The sequence below is a fragment of the Artemia sp. Qi Xiang Cuo genome, chromosome 12 (genome assembly GCF_049724085.1).
Source record: "Artemia sp. Qi Xiang Cuo chromosome 12, ASM4972408v1, whole genome shotgun sequence".
NCBI classification, from domain to species: domain Eukaryota; kingdom Metazoa; phylum Arthropoda; class Branchiopoda; order Anostraca; family Artemiidae; genus Artemia; species Artemia sp. Qi Xiang Cuo.
The window spans coordinates 58,658,302-58,681,401 of record NC_142805.1 but is presented as its reverse complement, the minus strand read 5'-3'; the positions used below and the strand labels follow the sequence as shown (position 1 = coordinate 58,681,401).

General features: G+C 33.9%; 1 protein-coding gene across 1 annotated transcript in view; it reads left to right on the top strand.

The window, feature by feature from the left end:
* The window catches only part of Nf1 (neurofibromin 1), a 350,626-nt gene that overhangs the window by 131,790 nt on the left and 195,736 nt on the right, over positions 1-23,100 (top strand). Inside the window, 2 exon segments of the mRNA XM_089097671.1 lie at positions 11,586-11,776; positions 16,571-16,715. Of these exon segments, the coding sequence (XP_088953797.1) occupies positions 11,586-11,776; positions 16,571-16,715 (336 nt within the window).

The following is a 23,100-nucleotide window of genomic DNA, read 5'->3' as shown; positions in this document are numbered from 1 at the left end:
ATCCCTCCTATCGTTTTTTTAGATATCAGGCTAAGTTTATTAAAGAAAACTCAGCCAATTACAATAAATACTGTAGTTTTATTTAAGTTTTTTCAGTAGCCTCGAATGTTGCTAGGTAAAATTAGATGGTGTTGGTGGGTTTTCTAGAATTTGAATATTTTGAATGTTGAATGTTTGGATGTTTTGACGTTTCAGTTTCCTAGTCTGTGGGTGAAACAATGTACCGGTATACGGAAGAAAACTGACAGTTTAAGCTTGCGGTTTTGGCTTCGGAAAATTTGTGTTTCAATCCAAACTGCTAGAAATACTTTCTAGCATCAAATATAATAGTTTCAAAAAGAGGAGCTTGATGTACTGAGACACTATTTATGTGATAATTTGGCAGCAAATAGTTGTTATTGTTAGAAAGAAAACAACCGCTAGAAGATCTTTAAGAACAAAATTGTTTTATACTTTGAATCGGTTAAGTATGTTTTAGAGATTTATTAACAGATTTTTTATTAATAGTTATTAACCAGACTTTAAACAGATTTTTCAAACAGTTCGTGGTAACGAAAGACCCACATTACTGAGAGAAGTGTTGAAAATAAAGAGATAAAATAAAGAAATATATTGTAAGTAAAGAGAGGCCCAACATTAACTGAAACTCGGAAAAGGAAAATTTTGCATCAATCAATACACAAACGAATTGGATTCTTATGCTGATTTCAAATATGTTCAGTTTTTAAATTTAATGTTACTTATATAAGCTACGAGCCTGCGAAAGTTCGCTTAATTTTTGAAAGAGAGGGGAGACACCCCCAAAAGGTCAAGCGATCTTAATGAAAATCACACCATCAGATTCAGCATATAACAAAACTCTGCTATAGATTTTTCCAGCTCCCATCTAGAAGAATGTGGATTTTTTTTTTTTGCAAAAATAATTTCACTTTTTTTGGGGGTCAAAATTTTTAGATAGCCATTTGATTAAGCATAGTTTAATGGTATAATAACTATCCCTCTGGGGATGAAATGACACCCCACAGCCCCCTACTGAAAGGGCTGTATTTTATGCAGTTTGCCCTTTGTTTTTGCCTTGCCCATAGCATTTGTTTTTGAAAAATATACGGGAAATTTTGTAGGGGGGATTTTCCAAAGGGAGAATTTTCTGTGGGCGAGAAAGTTTTTAGGAGAGTGGAACTTCCTGGAATGATCTAAAAAGTGGTCTTTAAAAAACATGTTTTGAAAGTAAGGAGCAAGATTAAAACTAAAAAAGAACAGAAATTATTGCGAAATGAGGGGGGTTGCTCCCTCCTCAGTATCTCACTCTTTACGCTAAAGTTTGCCTTATGTTCCGATTATTTAAGATTGACCTCTGAAAAACAAGGGACCGTTTAATTAGAATAAAAACATTTTTTACAATTAGAATAACAGCGAACTAAAATCATTCTGTATGTGTGGGAAGGGGGCCGCCCCTTTCTTATCCCTCGTTCTTTACGGTAAACTTTGAATTTTCGTCCCGATTCTCTAAGAACGACACAGGCCGTTGAATTTGAATGAAAAGTATTTTGAAGATTTTCTAAGATTCTAGCGTAAAGAGTGAGGGATGAGAAAGGTGATTAGTCAAGAACAAATGACAACCCGAAAAAAATTAAAATAAATTAAAACGAAAAAAAATTAAAATAAATGGTCATAGCAAACCTAGAGATAGCAGGCACTAATATAGATGAATAAATGAATCTTAAAAGCAGTAAAAATTAAATTTAATATTCAAGTCAAACTTAAAGTGAACAGAAATTACTACAAACACTTGTTTGGCTACTACCCTTTTCCCCCTTCCCTAACTGCAAAAGTTTAAATAATATTTTTTCATTTGCGTTTATTGAAAACTATATGTACCTTGAACACTATACTTTTATTTTTCAGAAGATCAGTGACAAATAAATATGAAATCACTATAATAATCAAGAATATTGGAAAGAACCAATGAAAAGAAAACGAATAATTCATTAATTCTTGGAGACTCGGCAATTCAAAATTTAATTTTAATGGTAATTTTTTGGTAATTTTGTAATTTCCACTTTTAGACATCCCCCTCAACATGCTCTGAAAGTTTAAACTTAATGCCCTCAGCCGTTCTCAAGATGTTACAGATCCCCCTTCTTGATAAACTGGATGCACATAGTATCTTTTTATTTAGTTTAACACGCCCCTCAGCATTTCCGAAGTTTCGCCTTAACACCCTTAGCCTTTTCGAATACACCTAGGATTGAATATTCCCCCTTTTTCTAACGTAGTTAAGAAATTACAATAAATAACCGAGTCAAATTCAAAACGAGCAGAAATTAACAAGTAGGGCTCAAAACACCTATGCTTTCTAAAAGCCAGAACATAATTTGCACTTTAATGAATTTTTTTCTAAATTTTTCACTTTTATAACTTCAATAAATCAAAAATTGATTAAGATTTCATGGAATAAATGTCAGCGTATGTATGTTAAACTGAAAATGCACATTCATTTGTATTTTATTTCGGTAAAGGGCAAATTATGTTCTGGCTTTTAGAAAGCATAGGGATTTTGAGCCCTACTCATGTTAATTTCTGCTCGTTTTGAGTATGACTCGGTTATTTATTGTAATTCCTGTTCGTTTTGGGTTTCATTTATTTATCGATGCCGATTTGTGGTAGCTTTATGCTTCGCAGATTATTTTACTGTCTCCTCACCATGGTCTCATTCGTTCGTTTCGCTGATTTTCCTTTTTATTTGTCTATCTATACTTTATGGGCTGTGTGTTTATTTTTTATTTCCTTTTTCTCTTTATTCCACTATTTTTCATATTGTTTGTGCAGTGGGTTATAAATAAATTATTATTTATTCCATTTTTGCTCATTTTTGGTTTAATGGAGATCTTTACTTTTTTTTTTAAAAACTTATTTTGAGTAAAAAGTTTTTAAAAAAGTAAATATTTGAAACTTCTATATTTGGAATCAGCATAAAAATCTGATTCTTTTGATGCATCTATTGGTTTCAAAATTCCGTTTTTTAGAACTTCGGTTACTATTGAGCCGGGTCGCTCCTTACTTACAGTTCGTTACCCCGAACTGTTTGATAGTCTTTTTCAGGGAAAAATAAAATAATAGTTTGAAATTTTCTGGTTTTTCTTCAAGAATTTATAGTTTGGAGGTGATATATTTGTATGCTGAAGAAGCTTGACACAAATACTAGTGTTTAATTTACTCATATAGCCTACATCCTCTAGTGGACCTGATTAATAAAATTTAATACCTTTCGCAAAGAATTATATCTTTGCTCTTTGACAGCCTGGATACACTTACACTCTTTTGATTTAGCTAAATTTTAAGAGCAAAAGTAGTTATAGAAGTAGCCCCGGGAGTTTGAACTTAATACCCTCAGTCGTTTTTGCTGAGATGCCTTATTGGGAACCAGGATACACACAGTACGTTTTGATTCAATTTTAAAGCAAGATTTAGTTTCCAAGCATAATGGGCAAATTACATAACAGTGGGGGTTGACCTACCTAATAACCCTAGAAGATGATTTTTTAAACTACATTGGCCTGCCATAGTTTAAAGAAAGAAACGATTAAAATTGGTGTTTTTAAGGCCAAACGAAAATACTGAAAAAAACACCCAAAGCGAATATTTCGAGAGTGCAACCGCATCTCTTCTTAGGCGCGAAAAATAAAATATATTCAAGGACATTGCCAGAAAAGACAAAGGAAAAACCAAAAGCAAACGCGGAAAGTCAATGTGAAAAAACAAAACCAATAAAAACTAAAAAGTAAAAGATTAATAAAATTCAATAAAAACCAAAATTAAAATAATTAAAACCAAATACCTAACTTATTAGATATTTGGTTTTAATTCTTCTAATTTTGTCTTTTATTGAATTTTATTAATCTTTTAATTTTTGGTTTTTATTGTTTGTTTTCACATTAGATTTCTGCGTTTGCTTTTGGTTTTTTATTTCTCTTTTTTGGCAATTTCAATGAATATATTTTTTTTATTCGTGCTGAAGAAGAGAGGTGGTTGCCCTCTTGAAATATTCGCTTTGTGTGTGTTTTCAGTATTTCGTTTGGCCTTAAAACCCCATTTTTGATCGTTTCTTTCTTTTTATAATAATCCTAGACATATAGTTACTAGACCGTTGAGCTATACTGAACAAATTGGCTATCTTAAAATTTGGATTGGAAGTGTTTGGAAAATTATGACCTAAGGAGGACGGCTGAGTTGCTATTTACAGTAACCGTAGAATCAGTATTTAATGTATATACTCAGTGTCTTCTGGGTAGTTCAAAATCCGTCACAACTTACCCCGAAAGGTCTAACTTAATAATGTCAGCCGTTATTGTGACATTGCTCTGTCGCTCTTTGACTATCTACATAATCATAGTTCGTTTCGATTTAGTTCAACATCTGCCTAGATATTTCTGAAAGCTTTACCTTAATACCCTTAGCTTGTGTAATAGCAATGGTTGTAGTAGCAGTAGTAGCATTAGTAGCAGCACGCACATAACACCTTTTGTTTATTTTCATCATCTCTTTTAACACACGAGGAAAGTTTCTACTTAAAACCACCGACCGTTCCTGAAGCATTTCTAATACGTGCTCTGTACAACATATGTGGCCATAGTATGTTTTGATTTAGCTCAGTACAGTTTCAATATTGCTCAAAATTTTCGGCTTAATACCCTTAGCTTCAGTAGCAGTAGTAGTAGTACCAGCAGTTAAAGTAATAACAGCAGTAGTAGTAGCTGTAGAATTAATGGTAGTAGTCTTAGCTTTAGTAGCAGTAGTAGTAGTAGGAGCAATAATAATAGCAGCAGTGGTAGTAGTTGTAGGAGTGGAAGCAGTAGTTTTATGATTCAAATGTTGTATTTTGGTTAGTTCAACATGCCTTGTAAGTTTTAGTTTCACACACAAATGTAATTTCACCTTAATATTCTTAGGGATAGTTGTCATTGCAGTCCCTGCAGTTATATTAGTACTCAACTTAATACAATTCGGCATTGCTCTGACATTGTCGATATGTCTTTTTGATAACTTGTATATTCATATTCCTCTTGAAATTTTCACCTGAATGCTCTTAGCCTTAGAAGTAGTTGCAAAAAAAGTAATAGTTGGAGCAATAGTAATAGTAGTAGTAGAACTAATAAATGTAGCAATGGTAGTAATATTAGTAGCAGTGTGCACACATTGCCTTTTAGTCAATTGATCTTCCCCTTTAAGCATTGCTCTAAAGTTCCAACTTAATACCCAAATCCATTCTTGAGATACGCCCTTTTGACAATCTAAATGCACATAGTGTGCTAAATGCACATAGTGTCCTCTCTTAGTTCAAATTTGCCATCAATTTTTTTTTTAATTTTACCTTCATAGACTTAGCATTGATAGTACTAGTATCACAGTAGTTGCGGTGGTAGTGTTTAATTAGTAGTATTAGTGACCGTAGTAGTAGCAGAATTTATAGCCGTAGTAGCATGTATATCTTGCCTTTTGGTCAGTTGAACATCCCTTTTATGATGCCCGGGTAGTTTAACCTTGAAAAATATTGCTGTTGTACGCTTTTGACCCATTTTTGACGCCCTGTTCACCATAATACTCTAAGCCTTCCAAGGTGTTGCAGTTGAAGTAGTAGTTGGAGTAGTTTAGTAGTAGAAGTAATTGTAGTAGTAGTAGTAGTAAATGTAGTAGTGGTAGTAGTATTAGTATTGACATGCGTATAATGCTTTTTTAACAATTAATCTTCCCCTTTAAGTGTTTTCTGAAAGATCTAACTTAATATTCAATCTATTCTTGAGATACACCCTTTTGACAATCTGCATGTACATATGTGTTTTGATTTAGTTCAAATTTTCCCTCAATATTCTGTCAAATTTCCGCCCTCATACGCGTAGCCTTGATTGTACTGCCGTCCTTGTAGTAGAGAGCAGTATTAGAAGTAATATTGTATTATTATTTGTAGTAGGAACAGCAGTAGCAGCAGTAGTAGCAGGTACATTTTGCCTTTTGGTCAACTGAACATCCTACTCATGATACCCCTTAAGATTCCTTTTGATACGGTAAGCCGTTCCAAAAATATTGCTGATACGCCCGTATCAGGAATTTATGCGCACACAGTATGCTTCGATATAGTTCAACTTTCCCCTCAACGTTTCCCCATAAGTTTATTTTAATATCTTCAGCCTCAGTAGTGCTCGTTACAAAAGTAGCAGTTTTAGTAATAGTGGCGGTAGCAGTAGTAGTTGTGAGTAGTTGTAGAAGCAGTGGCATTTGTAGTAGTAGTAAATTTCCCCTCAATGTTCTGACAAATTTCCACCTTGATACGCGTAGCCTTAATTGTACAACCATCAAAGTAGTAGTGGCAGTAGTAGGAGAAATAGCAGCAGTAATAGTATATTATTATTAATAGTAGTAACAGCAGTATTAGCAGACACATTTTGCCTTTTGGTCAACTGAGCGTCCCATTCATGGTATCCCTGAAATTTCCTTTTGATACGATAAGCAGTTCCAAAAATATTGCTTGTAAGCCCGTAAGGAGGTGGTGAGCTGATTGCTCAAAAATCACTTTGACTCTTAAAAAAGACACTATAGCTTCAAATTTCAAATCAAATTAGCCCCATCTGAAGTTTATACGACCATCCATTCCATTAAAACTTTATATGACCCCAGGGTATTACTTACAGCCCTTGCTCCAGGACACTAAGGGGTTGTGTCATCCGTTGATTGTTTTGTTATATGTTCTTTTGACTATTTTGAACAAAATGGCTATCTCACAGTTTGAATCAGATGCTTTCGATGAAAAGAGGGGTATTTGGTAGGGGGGTTAGTTGACCTTCATCACTTTGACTCATTGAAAAGAACTAGAACTTTCAATTTTTAACCAAATGAGCCACCTCTAAAGTTTAAACAACCATCCCTTCCATAAAACCAGCCCCCGAGGCGTAACTTACAACCCAGCCTTCAGGCTCTGGTGGTTTGTATCAGCCCCAAAAGCCTTTTTTATATGATGTTTGGACTAGTTTGGAAAAAATGGCTATCCCAAAATTTCTACTGGATGCATTTCGGTAAAACATGACGTGTGGGGGGGGGGGTAGCTGCCCTTTGATCACCTTGACTGTTAAAAAAGGGACTAGAACTTCTTATTACCAATCCAATGCGCCCCCTTTGAAGTATTTACGACCTACCTTTCTATAAAAATCTTATATGCCCCCAGGGTAGAACTTACAAACCTTGCCCTGAGGGCTGTGGGGGCTTATCATCCTCAAAGTCATAGTTTTCGTACCCTTCAACTACGCTGAACAAAGTTGCTATCTCAAAATTTTTATTGAATGTGTTTTGGAAAAATGATGGGCGTCGAGTGGGGGGGGGGTTGCTTTCAAATCACTTTTGACTCTGAATTAATCAAGAAAACTATTTGCACAAAGTAAGTTTTTCAAAAAAAAGGTAAAGAACTCCATTAAACCAAAAATGAACAAAAATAGAATCAAATAATCTACCAAGCATACAACAACCAAAAATCAGTATCAATAAATAAATGAAACCCAAAACAAACAGAAATTTTAAATAAGTCAAACTCAAAACGAGCAGAAATAAATCCGAGTTGGGTTCTAAACCCTATGCTTTCTAAAAGCCAGAATATAATATATACTTTACTGAAAAAATCTCAAATGAATTTACAGAAAAAAATGTGTATTGTCAGTTTAATATACATATGCTGATATTTATTCCTTAAAATATTAATTAATTTTTGATTTCTTAAAGTTATAAAAGTGAAAACATTAAAAAAAAGAAATTCCAGTAAAATAGTTGCCTTCCAGTCTTTTTCGACTATTAAATAGGGCACTAGCCCTTTCAATTTCCAATCAAATGAGCCCTTCTTGAAGTTTCTACGACAACGGTTTCTATAAAACCTTATATGCCCCCAGGGCATAACTTAAAACCCTTGTGCTGAGGGCTCTGGGGGGAGTGTCATCCTCAAAGACATAATTTCCGGACTTTTCAACTACGTTGAACAAAAGGGTTATCTCAAAATTTTTATTGGATGTTTTTGGGGATATGGTGAGCGTGGGAGGGGTGTTAGTTCTCGTCTAATCACTTTCGACTATTAAAAAGGGCAGTAGCCCTTCAAAGTTTCGAAGTTTTCCAAGTTTCTATTACAACGCTCTCTATCAAAACCTTATTTTCCCCCAGGGCATAACTTACAACCCTTGCCCTGGGGGGGGGGGGGGGGGCGGGGTTGTCATCCGCAAAGACATAATATCCAGAACTTTCAACTACGTTGAAAAAAATGGCTATCTCCAAATTTTGATTGGATGTGTTTGGGGAAAAGGTGGGTGTGAGAGGGGGGTTAGTTGCCCTCCAATCAATTTTGACTATTAAAAAGGGCACTAGCCCTTCGAATTTCCAATCGAATGAGCACTTTTTCAAGTTTCTACGACAAAGCTTTCAGTAAAAACCTTATCTGCCCCCAGGACATAGCTTATAACCCTTGCCCTGAAGACTGAGGGGGGAGTGTCATACTCAAAGATATAAGTTCCAGAACTTTCAACTACGTTGAATAAAATGGCTATCTCAAAATTTTGGTTGAATGTGTTTGGGGAAATGGTGGGCGTGGAAGGGGCGTTAGTTGCCTTCCAGTCACTTTCGACTATTATACAAGACACTAGCCAATTCAATTTCCAATCAAAAGAGTCCTTTTTGAAGTTTTTACGACAAAACTTTCTATAAAAACCTTATATGCCCCCAGGGCATAATTTACAACCCTTGCCCTGAGGGCTGTGGGGGGGCTGTTATCCTCAAAGACCTAGTTTCCAGAACTTTCAACTACGTTGAACAAAATGGCAATATCAAAATTTTGATTTGATGTGTTTGGGGAAAAGGTGGGCGTGATAAGGGGTTGGTTGCCCTCCAGTCACTTTCGATTATTAAAAAGGGTACTAGCCCTTTGAATTTCCAATTGAATGAGCCCTTTTTGAAGTTTCTACGACAAAGCTTTCTATAAAAACCTTATGTACCCCCAGGGTCTAACTTACAACCCTTGCCCTGAGGGATTTGGGTGGAGTGTCCTCCTCAATAACGTAATTTCTATGCGGAAACCAACTACGTTGAACAATATGGATCTCTCAAAATTTTGATTGGATGTGTTTGAGGAAATGGTGGGTGTGGAGGGGGTGTTAGTTGCCTTCCAATCACTTTCAACTATTAAAAAGGGCACTAGCCATTCCAATTTTCAATCGAATGAGCCCTTTTCGAAGTTTCTACGACAACTCCTTTGATACGAAGTGCCCTGGTCTAGAAAAAATAATAATAAACAATACATTGTGCCAATATCGTTCTTTATTTAATCAGCGCTATTGCACCGCCTATGATAAGTGCTTTACAACTTCAAATTTCAACTGAAGTTTTTACGACCACACATTCCATAAAAACCTTATATGCCTACGGGGCATAACTTACAACCCTTCCCCCAGGGCTCTGGGGGTTTTGTCATCCCTGGAAGCATTGTTATTTGTTTCAATCTGAAAATTTTAATCAGATATGTTTGGTGAAAAGATAGGCAGGGGGGGGGGCTAGTTGCCCTCCATCACTTTTGACTCTTAAAAGGGAACTAGAACTATTATTAAGGGAACTACAACTTCCAATTTCAAATTAAATGAGCCCAATCTGAAGTCTGTATGACCGCCCATTCTATAAAAACCCTATATGCCTTCGGGGCATAGCTTAAAACCGCCCCAGGGCTCTGGGGGCTTATGTCAACCCTGAAGACATAATTATATGTTCTTTGGACTATTTTGAACAAAATGGCTATCGCGATTTTATTCAGATTCCTTTGGTGAAGAGTGGGGTAATAGGGGGGGGGGTAGTTTCCCTCCATCACTTTTGTCTATTAAAAGGGAACTAGAACGTCCAATTTTCAACCAAATGAGCCTCCTCTAAAGTTTATACAAGCATGTCTTCCATCAAAACCTTAAATTCCCCCTGGGCATAACCGCCCCCAAGCTCTGGGAGTTTATTTCAACCCCAAAAGCCTTGTTATATGATCTTTGGACTATTTTGACTAAAATGGCTATCTCAAAATTTCTGTTGGATACATTTTGAGAAAATACAACGTGGGCGGAGGGATAGCTGCCCTCCTTGAGTATTAAAAAGGGACTAGGACTTCTGGTTACCAATCCAATAAGCCCTCTCCGAAGTTTAAGTGGCCACCCTTTCTATAAACACCTTATATAGCATAACTTAAAACCCTTGCTCTGAGGGCTGTGGGGGGGGGAGTTGTCATCTTCAAAGAAATGATTTTCAGACTTTTCAACTACGCTGAACAAAATAACTTTGTCATAATTTTGATCAAATATGTTTGGGTTAATGATGGGCGTGGGGGGCGGGGGGGCTTTTTTCCCTGGCATGATAAAAATGGACAACTTGCATAACTTATAACTCTTTCGCCACGGGTTCTTTTTTTTTTCAGCCTCTTAGTTATAGTTATTTGATTTTTGCACTATTTTGAACAAAATGGCTATCTCAAAATTTTGATCGAATGCATTTGTGGAAAAAAGGGCTTGGGGGCTGGTTGCCCTCCGACCACTTTTGACTCTTAAAAGTGGCACTAGAACTTTCGATTTCCAATCTAATGATTCCCCTTCAAAGTCTAGACAACAACCCCTTCCATAAAAACTACATGTTGACAATAAGCAACTTATATAACTCTTAGCCCTGCCCCCCCCCCCGGAGGCAGGGCTAAAACGTGAAACCATAGTTGTTTGACCTTTGGACTATTTTTAACAAATTGGTTATCTCAAAACTTTGATCGGGTGCATTTTGGAATAAAGGGCGTGAGGGGGCTGGTTGCCCTTTTATCACTTTTGACTCTTAAATTGGGGCACTAGAACTTCTGAGTTGCAATCGAATTAGCTCCTTCCGAAGTTTATATGACCACCCATTCCATATGAAGTGCCTCTGGAAAAAAAATACATTGAAGTGTTATCGCTCTTTACTAAAGGCAGCGCTATAGCACTGCTTCTGACATTTAGGGATTTTCTATTCTATACTCCCTGCTCTTTTTCAAATTGTTTTTTTTTTCATGATCTAATGTTGAGTAGGTATTCTCTCTTTTGTCATATTTCCCTGTTACTAATTTTCTTAATTACTTCCTTTAATTAGTGGAATTGTATTGTATTCTGTTGTGTATTGTCAGTTTTCTCTGCTTGATCTTTTTTTTGCCCATTCCATGATTTGGTGTTTTGTTTATTGCATGTATGGTGTATTTTTACAGCCATGGTAGTATCCCTAGATGTTCAGCTTCTTTCCAAAATAACCGGTAGTATTACAAAGGTAAGTGTAAAAAAAAACAAGTAAAAAACAACAAAGAACAAAAAATCATTTAAAACATCAAAAAGCAGAATGAAGATGAAGATCATACTATATTACTGAAGTATACAATTCAGTCACTGCTGTCGAATTTAAACACTTTCAGCATATAGTTCTTCTCTGAGTTTGGCTGACCTTAAGTCCTGTTTCCTAGCTGTTTGTCTTTCCTATGTTTTGAAAACTACTATTGTATTCTTTATTTCAATATTAATTTTCAGAGTTTGTGCTTCAGCCCCTTGAAACCATTCACCAGAGGCCAGAGTTTTGGCAGTCAAGACATTGAACTGACAATTGACTGCTTTGTCAGCTGCTTCAGGATAAATCCGCATAACAATGAAGCGTTGAAAATATGCTTAAATCCCAATTCGCATCTTAATTTTCACTTTGTTCTAATCAGCTCTTTATATAGGTATGTCTTCTTTCTTTATTTGGCTTAATGAATTTTCTTTACATGAGGAACGGGGAAATTTTATGTTACCATTGGTGGCAACAGCTATTTAAAAACGTCCTCTTACCAGGTACAAATTATAAAGTGTTACAATTCCCAATTCTTTATTTACGATTTCTCTCAAAAATATATAAAGTTCCAGAAAATGTACAAAAACGGACTATCATCTTTTTTGTCAGCTACCCCAGGGATAAATCTGCACAACAATGAAGCGTTGAAAATACGTTTAAATCCCAATTCGCATCTTAATTTTCACTTCGTTCTAATCAGTTTTTTATATAGGTATGTCTTCTTGATTTGTTCGGTGCGATGAATTTTCTTTACATGAGATACGGAGAAAATTTTTATTATCGTTGGTGGCACTGACTATTTAAAAATATCCGCGAATAGCGTACAAATTATGAAGTTTATAAAACATATAAAATGTCAGAAAATGTACAAAGATAGACAATCATCTTTTTTTGTCAGCTACCCCAGCTACCAAAATAACGTCTTTATGCTTTTAATTCAGCGAGAATGTTATCTAATTTGAGTAATGAAAGGATAACTTTTTGTCTCTATGTTCAAAAAAACAATGTCCGAAAAAACTGTTATTCGAAAAGAAGTTTTGAACTAAACACCATACAATAAGCGAAAATACACACTTCATGGATATTGTTTTTTTGAACGTAAAGGCAAAAATCTATCCTTTCATTACTCTAATTAGATAACATTTCCGCTGAATTAAAAAAAGTAAAATGTTTATATTATTTATGAAAAATAATACAATGTTATTAAAGATAATATGTTTGATCTAAAAAAGGCTAATGGTATAGAAGAAAATTTATTAGGAAAAGCTGGGGAATATTGAATTAATCAAAACACCCTAAGTGGGTGTATATTGTCAAAAGGACGTATCATTAATATCTCAGTAACTGCTAATGCAACTACTACTGTCACTGCTTTTGACTATGACTAGGACTAGTTGCGACGACGACTAGTAGTAGCAATAGTGGTAGTAGTAGCGGTAGTGGAAGTGGTAGTAGTAGCTGTTGTAGAAGTAGATGTAGCAGCTGTATTAGTAGTACCAGCTGTTGTAGTAGTAGCAGTAGTAGCATCCACACAGTATCCTTTGGTTAGTTTAGTATCACCTTAAAATGACTTAATTGCTTCAAGTTAATACGAAAATCATCCTTTTTCTTATAACAAAAGTTTCCTAAATCAACAGAGAAACAATACTTCAGATTCTATTATACACATTAATCATTCATCACATTTTGCCATCCTAAATCCCCACCATACTTCTCCCAAAACTTAATCGACGTTTTTTCCATTTTTTCAAAAAGGAATGTCCTCGGCATCAGAAACACTAATTCTACTCACTTATCACAATTAGGGGTGGGAGGGCGCTTAAATTAACACTTACAAGTACCATAAATATCATTCGAATAAACTCCCTTCTTTGCCACACCAACAAAACAGACTTCAGTCTCAAATACTGAAATAATTACTCTGAAGTCACGAGCAAATCGCCCATTATAGCCTCTGATTAAGTCTAACCAATCTTAGAAACCAAAAACAGTGACACTGCAAATGTCTCAGTATATCATATCCAAAATTCTTAATGAATAGCTACTAGCAAATTACTTTATACCATGGAACTATATTTACAAGCTCATCTTGTCATGGTTGCAGCGGCAGTTGCAACCTAGTGAAGAACGAACAACAGCTTAAAGTGACCTGCCTACTACCAACAACTCACTGCAACACCAAGCCGCCTAAGGCAAACAGCTGCGCACGCTCCTCCTCCATCCCAATCTATTCAAAGCGTCCCTCTTTACACCCTCCCAGGAAGCTCCCATTTCCTTTAAATCTTTCTTTATGACATCCTCCCATCCCAGACGAAGACGACCTGCTTTCCATTTAGCCCTAGACGGTTGACCGAAACGGACAATCTTCAGCAATCTGTCATCCTTCATCCGCACAACATGCCCTAACCACCTCAACCTTTATTTCATTATAGCCCTAGAAAGTCGGATTCAACCATATTTTTCGTACAGCCTACTGTTTTAAATACGGTCAGTCAGCCGGGTACCCAAAACAATCTGTAGGCAATTTCTCTGCCTACGGATTAAAAAGGATTAAAAAACAATAAAGCTCCAGGTGCTGATAGTGTGGTAAATGAGTTTCTTAAATATGGTGGCTCTGAGGTTAGAAATAAGTTACTGAAGATTATGAATAGGGTTTTTGAAAAGGGGGAAGTACCTAATGATTTTAGGAAAACTTTACTTAAACCACTGTATAAGAAAGGTGATAAGAGTGAGTGGGGTAATTATATTATCGAGGCCTTAGTATGGTCTCTGTCCATTGAAAGGTTTATTTATTTGAAATTATTTGAAAGAAAATCATAAAACCACATTTCACCACTCTGATTAAATTTACCAGGTTAAAAAAAATTAGAACTATGTATGGCAAGAGGTCAAATAAACTTAAGAATTGTAAAGTAGATGGATTTTTTTTTTCTAACTTAACATCTGTTGGCTCTTCCCAGCTTTGACCTCATCCCGACTTTTGCTTGCAAGATTGGCACTTGATCGGGAATTATTGTATAACACACTACTGTTAGAACTTTTACCTGCCCCCTTATTAAATTATTATAAATTGGATTTAGAGCGAGAAATTCATTTTTATTAAAGACTAATATTCACCAAAAAATTATATCAAATAGACCTAGAGAGAATATATACAGCATAGAGAGAGAAAAATTCATTATTATTAAATATCAATATTCATAAAAAAAACATATCAAACAGACCTACCACGTGAAAATCTATACAGATGTGGTAGGACTCAATATTTTACTCACTTACTATATACGAGTTATTACTACATACGATATATTGAAAAAAAAGAAGACAAATGTAATTTTATAAATAAATAAAAAATAAACCTCGTGGGAACCGCGAACCAATACTTACAGAAGATAGAAGACTGAAGACAGAGTGCTTTCCGGAAGACTGTTCCATACCGAAACACCCACATGCCTAAATACAAAACTAGACCTAGCAGTGTGTCGTCTTTCTTTTACTAGGTCCGTGGAATTCTTTGTATCATAAGAATGGTACGCAGTTATTTGATGATAAAACATCACAAAAATAATTAGGTGCTAGTTTATTTAAACACTGATACACGAAAATACCGGTCTGATAATCTCTCAACTGCCCAACATTTAAAATATAAAAATTGCGATTACAATCCATTGTACGTTCACATTTTTCAAATCACCGAGCAGACGCAGCGCTTTATTCTACACAATTTGTATCCGTTTAAAATTTACAACAAAATTACTAGCTCGCACAGAACAACCATATACAATATATGGATGAATAAGTGAATTAAAAAAAAATTCAAAACTGAGATAGGAAAAACATGTTTAAATCAAAGAATCAGCCCGAAGCCCCCCCGCAGCTTTCCGCGATACAATTTCACTATGTTTTTTCCAATTTAAATTACAATCAATCTGAAAACCTAAATACCCTGTATCAAATTCACATTAAAAAATTTTCCCTTTTATCAAATTCAAAATACCTTGGATTCATTCTATATTTCCCTTCGTATAGAACTTTATTTGATAACTTGAATAAATTTTTTTAGATGTTAGAGAAATCCCAAACGTTTGGGAAAGATTAGGTTTCAGGGGGCCCTAGGCCCTCCCCATGCGTGCGTCCCTGAAGTGCAGAATAATATCGTCAAGTCTAAAGCTAGGCTGTGAAATAAGTCAACTCATGGTTGTTAGATTTCGTGTCCGACGGATGAAAAAATTGAATTCATATCGAATTTCAGATCAAATACCGTGTTTCAGATTTTGATTGAAAAATTCACTTCTTCGACCAGAAAAACTTGGTTTTACAATTAATAAGAATTAAAACCTTCGTGTAAATATAATAACAACTATTTAAAAGGCAACAACAAAATATTTATTTAATATTGTGAATAAGAGGTCCCAAAAATTCAGGAAAATTTCTTATTTTGGCACTCCCATCTGTGTTAAAAACTTTGCGATTTTTTCCATATATCTTCGTTTTCAGTTATGTAACTAACTCTATTGTTTGTTTTTTATCCTGAGCTACAAACTCAGGTCCGCAGATAATGCAGGTATACTAGAATTGGCGTAAGTCTAGAATAGTAGCATGTTATTTAAGACGCTACTGTTAGAAACTTTGACCTACTCCCTTATTAAATTATTATAAATTGGATTCATACTATATTTCCCTTCATCTCTATTAATACTAATTCCCCCGAAAATTGTTAACGTACTTTTTTCAAACGATTCAATTGAAATTTTTTACCTTTATTGGTGAAGTGTTCTGACACTTGAACTTGTGATAAAAACAGAATATGCAATAAGACAGATAAAAAGCCAGAACCGGTGGCGGATCCAGGGGGGCAAAGGGGGTGTGCCCCCCTAACATAGTCTAAAGTAGTGTAATTTACTCAACTAACGCAACTTTGCGTAAATTTAACTTGCTCCTAACGCAAGTTTATCGGATCAATCTATTCCCCCCTAAAAAAAAATCCTGGATTCGCCCCTATCTAGAACTTTACTTTTTGTTTATTTTACTTTTATTTTACTTTACTTTTAAGATAGCATAAAAAGCCTACGGACAGTGCTCTTCGAGTTGGTCTCTGGGAAACACCATTACGTGGTCTTAGGTCCAGCTTTTGTATTTTTGCTCTTTGCTTTTAGTGTTTTTACGAGTGCTACTTCTTTTGTAGGATTGTAACCCAGCCTCGTTTGCACTGGTGGCCGCAAATCGAAATCATCTATAACAAGTCTGGTGAATTGAGAGCAATGTTTACGGATACACTTAATAGAGTCACGCAAGGCTATGGCACACACACTCCATTGAAAATGATTCCGGTATGTTCATAAAACTTAAAGCAATGACTGGATAAAGCCCATGTAAATAAAGTGCCATTTATGCAAGTCTTTTTTGTTAGTAAAAGAAAAATTGCTCAATTAGGCTTTAATTCGTGTTCTTTAATATCTACAAAAAAAAAAAAAAAATTACTATACTATCATATTAATGATCCACAGTGAGGTGAACTTGTGTTCTATGTCTTTCGATTATGGTGAAAAAGGTCTATTCTTGGCTTAATAAATAAATAATATATATATATATATATATATATATATATATATATATATATATATATATATATATATATATATATATATATATATATATATTGGTATATTGGGACATTCTCGCATAAAAAAACGATCTAGATGGGTCAGAAGTCTGAGAAAAATCGTTAAGAGCCTTTATTTTGGTTTTTGGAAATGACGTCATTATGTTATTACATCATATAAGCATTTCTTATGACAGCATATAAATATTTTCTTATATGATGTCATGCATAGCATAAATAAGATCGTTCTGAGTCCAACGTAAGAGTCATTTGTATAATATGATGTCTGTTGAAAGGACCTACCAACGAAACTTCGCACTTACAGTTACTATAAATGATGATTCTTTGGAACCCAAACATGAACTATCAAACATCATAAGATGGGAAATTTGACAACCTGGACAATCAATTACGACAATACCAATACGGACAGCTATAGCAAAGGCTATTGATAAATTGTCTGAAGTAATCAAAATCTAAAAACGTATCAAAAATGAAAATGAAGAGCAAAGACGCGGGCGGTTAGAAGATATGCGAAAACGACAATTAGAGCGTGTTAAAAAATGAAAATGAAGGGCAAAGACACACGCGGTTAGAAGACATAAGATACCGAACAAGTGGGGGATTCGAAAATGAAGAGCAGCGTGTCAATGAAAATCAACCTGGACAGCGAGAATCAAGACGTGTCAAAATTGAAAATAATAGTGATGATGATTCGGTTTAGGATTTTTACACGGATAAGGTCATCAATGCCTACCATACCTTTGTTAAGAAATAAAGGTTTTACCTTTATTAAAACTTGTGAAATATATGCATACTAGTAAAACTATTCAAAAAATACATGCAAAATGAGTTTGATTCTTTCCTTATTAAAATCCCATAGCTCACTGAAGCAAAGACCATTCTGGAACAAATAAAGACTGGTCCAGACGTGAGTTATAAAACAAGGTGTTTTATTGGTATCTGGAACCAATTACAGGTTTAATAAGGAAATTGCTGGTTTGAAAACCAATTGCTGGTTTGAAAACAATGTACAAATTCAAAATTCCAAAAAAGAAAAGTGAAAGAGAAATTATATTAAAATATCATTCAGTATTTCTTTATAATTTTTTGTATATTTACCTAAAAGCTCATGATACAGAAAACTAAATTTTTTAATTTGCCAATTAATTTTATCTGGCAGAAAAACCTCTAAAGACTAGTGTTTGGCTAAGCGTTTGACAACTATTTTTAAAATCTGTGTATTTACTGCAAATTCTTGCATACCTAAATAATTGGGAATAATAAGCTGAACAAGTAATATTTGAATGTATATTACTTTCAAGGAATAGAAAATTAATTACTTCAAAATTAAAATCATCCGTTTTACTATATATTTTAAAAACCAATTTATTATTACCTGCAATATTAATATTTAAATCTAAGAATTGGTCAGAGCGTCCTGTCCCATAGCTAGGCTCCAGAATTAACTCTTCTGGATAAATATTTTTTGAAATCTCAATGAATTCCGCGCAATTTATTACTAAGAGATCATCCAGATATCTTTTATTATTTGAAAGGTTATATTTTACATTGCTTGGGCTATTTATCATATATTCGTATTCTAATTGACTTAAAAACAAGTCCGCTATGAATGGGCTCGCATTCCCACCCATAGGAATGCCAATAATTTATTGATATAAATTACAATTAAATCTTATAAAAGTATTGAACAAAACAAATCCCAATAAATCGTATACCATATCCAAGCTATAGCATTTTGAACTAAAAGTACCTCTAAAGAACTTCGTCCATCGGGATTTTTTATTAAAAGTATCAATTTTCAAAAATCCGATTTTAGACAAACGAAAAAATTTTTTGGTGTCCATTTTCAATTTTTCGAATACTAAATTAAGTGACAAATTTGTATACAGAGTAGCAGGGCCGTATCCAGGATTTTTGTTCGGGGGGGGGGGGGGGGGGTTACCCGGTTTTTCCCGTGGAATTTGTAAAAAAACCACCAGCAACAATACGTTAGCTCCAGACCGTTATTCCGCCCCATGCGAACGAGGACGCGTCCACTAGGCATACTTTCGTATCTGTAAGGGACTTTTTTTTTTGTTATTCAGAAGCTTCAACGATGGCTCCAGTGCCCTTCAGATCCACAGGTGTAGATGAATGCTCCGCAGACGTCCCACTAATGCCACTGTCAGAAACATCCCTGGTCCGCTTGGGCGCGAAAAACGACGTAATGTCACACTTCCTCTTCATGTTGAAAATTGCTCTTCTCTTAGCCAAGTCCGAAAATGAACTGAACTGAACTGACAATCTTGCACTCTCTTATACCATACCTCGAGCGCCCATTAATCCTAATTTACTATGCAAGGTCAGGTGAACATGGGGTTACCTAATTGCGTAAGCTGATCAGAGCGCATATTATTAACCCTAATTTACTATGCAAGGTCAGGTTAACATGGGGTTACCTAATTGCGTAAGCTGATCAGAGCGCATATTATTAACCCTAATTTACTATGCAAGGTCAGGTGAACATGGGGTTACCTAAGGTTACCTAATTGCGTAAGCTGATCAGAACCATTTACCCACAAAATGCAATAGAATTTAGTAACGGGGCATATTTTTTTCTGGTAAAGTTTTGACTTTACAGGTATTTTTTAGACTAATTTTCAACTCGGTCAAAAATTTCGGGGGGTTCAAACCTGGTAACCCCCCCCCTGGATACGGCCTTGCAGAGTAGTAAAATCAAATGAATTGATTCTTCTAGCTGAAATAGTGGCAAAAGAATCTATAACTTTTAAAGAATTACTAACGCTCCAATTTGAATTAAGCTTAGAAAAATTTGTAATTCCGGAGCAAATTGCTCTAAATTTATTTTTAATTTCTCTTAAAATTAAACAAGGGTCAGTAGTCACACTTCCTTCTGTAAACCTTAATGCTTCAGCAATAAAACGTGATTTTGGTTGATTTTTATGGAATTTTACCGTCCAATATAAGAAAGGAAACTTTTTATCATTATCATTTATTTTAATATTGAATTTTTTCAAAATTCTTTCTTCTATATTTTCAATTAAACTATTCTCCTCTATATGAGCCTTTTCGTATGTATTTGTTGTTTGTAACTCTTTTGATAAAATATCACAGTAGATTTTCTGACAAATTATGGCAAAATAATTGCTAGCTTTATCAACTGGTACAATTACAAATTCATTCTGTATATTAGCAATTGGTTGTTTCATATTTGCATTATAAATTATTGAATTTTTCTCAGAATTTTTTGGATTAATTCTATACAGGCTATTTCTTGCACTAGTCAAAATCAAGTTTATCCAATTCTGAAATCTATATTCAGTAATTTTCTCTTTCTTGCACCATTTATCAATAAATAAATTTAAATCATTCTTTAATCCCCTAAGAATACTTGCTGGCTGTATAAGGTAGGAAAGACGGAATTTAGCCCCCATTTTCATTATATTTTCAAGATCAAGATGCTTTATAATGGACAAATCCCCCGTTACAACATGTTCGTAAGTTTGATCCACATACGGTAAAAATTGCCCGCAACTACAAACAGGTTTCCAAATACTCCCCCTCTCAAATTTTTCAAGTATTAAGTAATAGTTAAAAATCATTTGACCAATCGTTTTTGAAAATTTATATGTTAAAAATGGTCTATCTTTATACACCAAATTACATGGAAGGGCATTCTTCACTCTCTGCTGGTTTAAGATTCCGGGTAAATTAATATCTTCTATTTGTTTAGTACTAAAATTAACAGACAAATATAATCTATTGTCCTTATTTACAATCTTATCAGATTTATATATATATATATATATATATATATATATATATATATATATATATATATATATATATATATATATATATATATATATTATGTTTAAGAGGTAATTACTTGGCAAAAAAAAAAAAAAAAAAAAAAAAAAAACTGTCGTCCTAATCCAGCAATTGAGACAAATGTGCACTTGAACAAGGCTTTTACCTTACCCATCTATCCAACTACCTAGGACCAAACAGTATACCCGAACCGTCAACCAAAAGAAATGTCCAAATCCATGCAAAGTCGTCATCAATAAATGTAAGTCGTTGTAAATTTACCAGCAAAAGCACCTTAAATCTAGCAAAATATTTCCAAGTAGAACCTTCCATTTAGGGCTCATCAGAAGAAATACCACCTGCCTTAACAGGTTTCGAGGCTTTACATTCTTTACCTGGCACGGTGGAGCCTCTACCATAAGATCTATATGGTAACCCTATGTCAGGTAAAACTTGTGAAATACATGCATACTAGTCAAGCTAGTCAAAATTACATACAAAAAGTGTTTCAATGTTTCCATAATAAAATCCCAGAGGTCACTGAAAGAGACAATACTGAAACAAATGAAGACATGTCCAGATGTTTATCTTATTGGTATCTGGAACCAATTACCAATTAAAATATCCTCAATCTTGATTGAAAACCTCTACAAACTCAAAATTCCAAAAAAGAACGGCACCAGAGAAAGTATCTGAATATATTTGTCAGTATTTCATTAAAAGTTTTTGCACATTTACTTAAAAGTTCATGATACATGAAACTAAATTTTTTGAATTGCCAACTAATTTTTTTGGCAAAAAAACCCCTTAAGATCAGTTTTTTGCTCAGCTTTTTACATCTATTTTTAAAATCTGTGTAATTACTGCATATTTTTGCATACCTAATTAATTGGGAATAATAAGCCGAATAAGTGATATTTGAATGTATATTACTTTCAAGAAATGGAAAATTAATTACTTCAAAATTAAAATCATCCGTTTTATTATATAATTTAAAAACTAATTTACTATTATTTGAAATATTAATATTTAAATCTAAGAAATGGTCGGAGTGTCCCATCCCATAGCTAGGCTCAAGAATTAACTCTTGTGGATAAATATTTTTTGAAATCTCAATAAACTCTGCACAATTTATTACTAAGAGGTCGTTCAGATATCTTTTATTATTTGAAAGGTTATATTTTACATTGCTTGGGCTATTTTTATTTATCATATATTCATATTCTAATTGACTTAAAAACAGGTCTGCTATAAATGGACTCGCATTCCCACCCATAGGAATACCTACAGTTTGTTTATATAAATTCCCATTGAATCTTATAAATGTATTAAATAGAAAAAATTCCAATAAATCGCATACCATATCCAAGCTATAACATCTTGAATTAATAGTACTTCTAAAGAAATTCGTCCATCGGGCTTCTTTATTAAAAGTATCAATTTTCAAAAATCCGATATTAGACAAAAGAAAAGATTTCTTTATGACCATTTTCAATTTTTCGAATATATATATATATATATATATATATATATATATATATATATATATATATATATATATATATATATATATATATATATATATATATATATATATATATATATATATATATATATATATATATATATATATATATATATATATATATATATATATATATATATATATATATATATATATATATATATATATATGTGTGTAGATAAAAAAAAAAAAAAAAAGTGTGTGTGTGTGTGTGTGTGTGTGTATATTAGATGATCATTTTGACGAGGATCTATATTTTAAGATTTTCCAAATTTGGCAAAAAATGCCAAAAATCGACTGTTTTTCTATTTACCTGTTCAACTTGTGTTTATGGACAGATTGAACGCTATGAAATTAATGGGCTATTGAAACAGGAAATATTTCTTTAAACCAAGAAATTGCTCAAGGGTTTTAGGTTTTTGATTGTGGTCGAAAAGAAGGTTAAATCTTCGGGGTTAAAGACAATTTTTAAAAGAAATGAAAAAACATTGTTTTAATTGGAAAGAATCTTTTCCCTATCACGTTTGGGACAAATGAGCATTTCTGGTGTTTTTCCCTTCCTCTGCTTAAACACGCTTTTGTTTTGCTGTTCAATTGAAAAAATCTTGGAAGTTTTTAGTAATGAATATAGAATATACTTTTTTTTACATATATTATTTGTGTTTATTTGAACACAAATAAATGCACACAAGCATTACATGCAGCGCACCTACCTTTTGGAGCTCATCAATGATTGTTTTGTTTTAAATTGAAG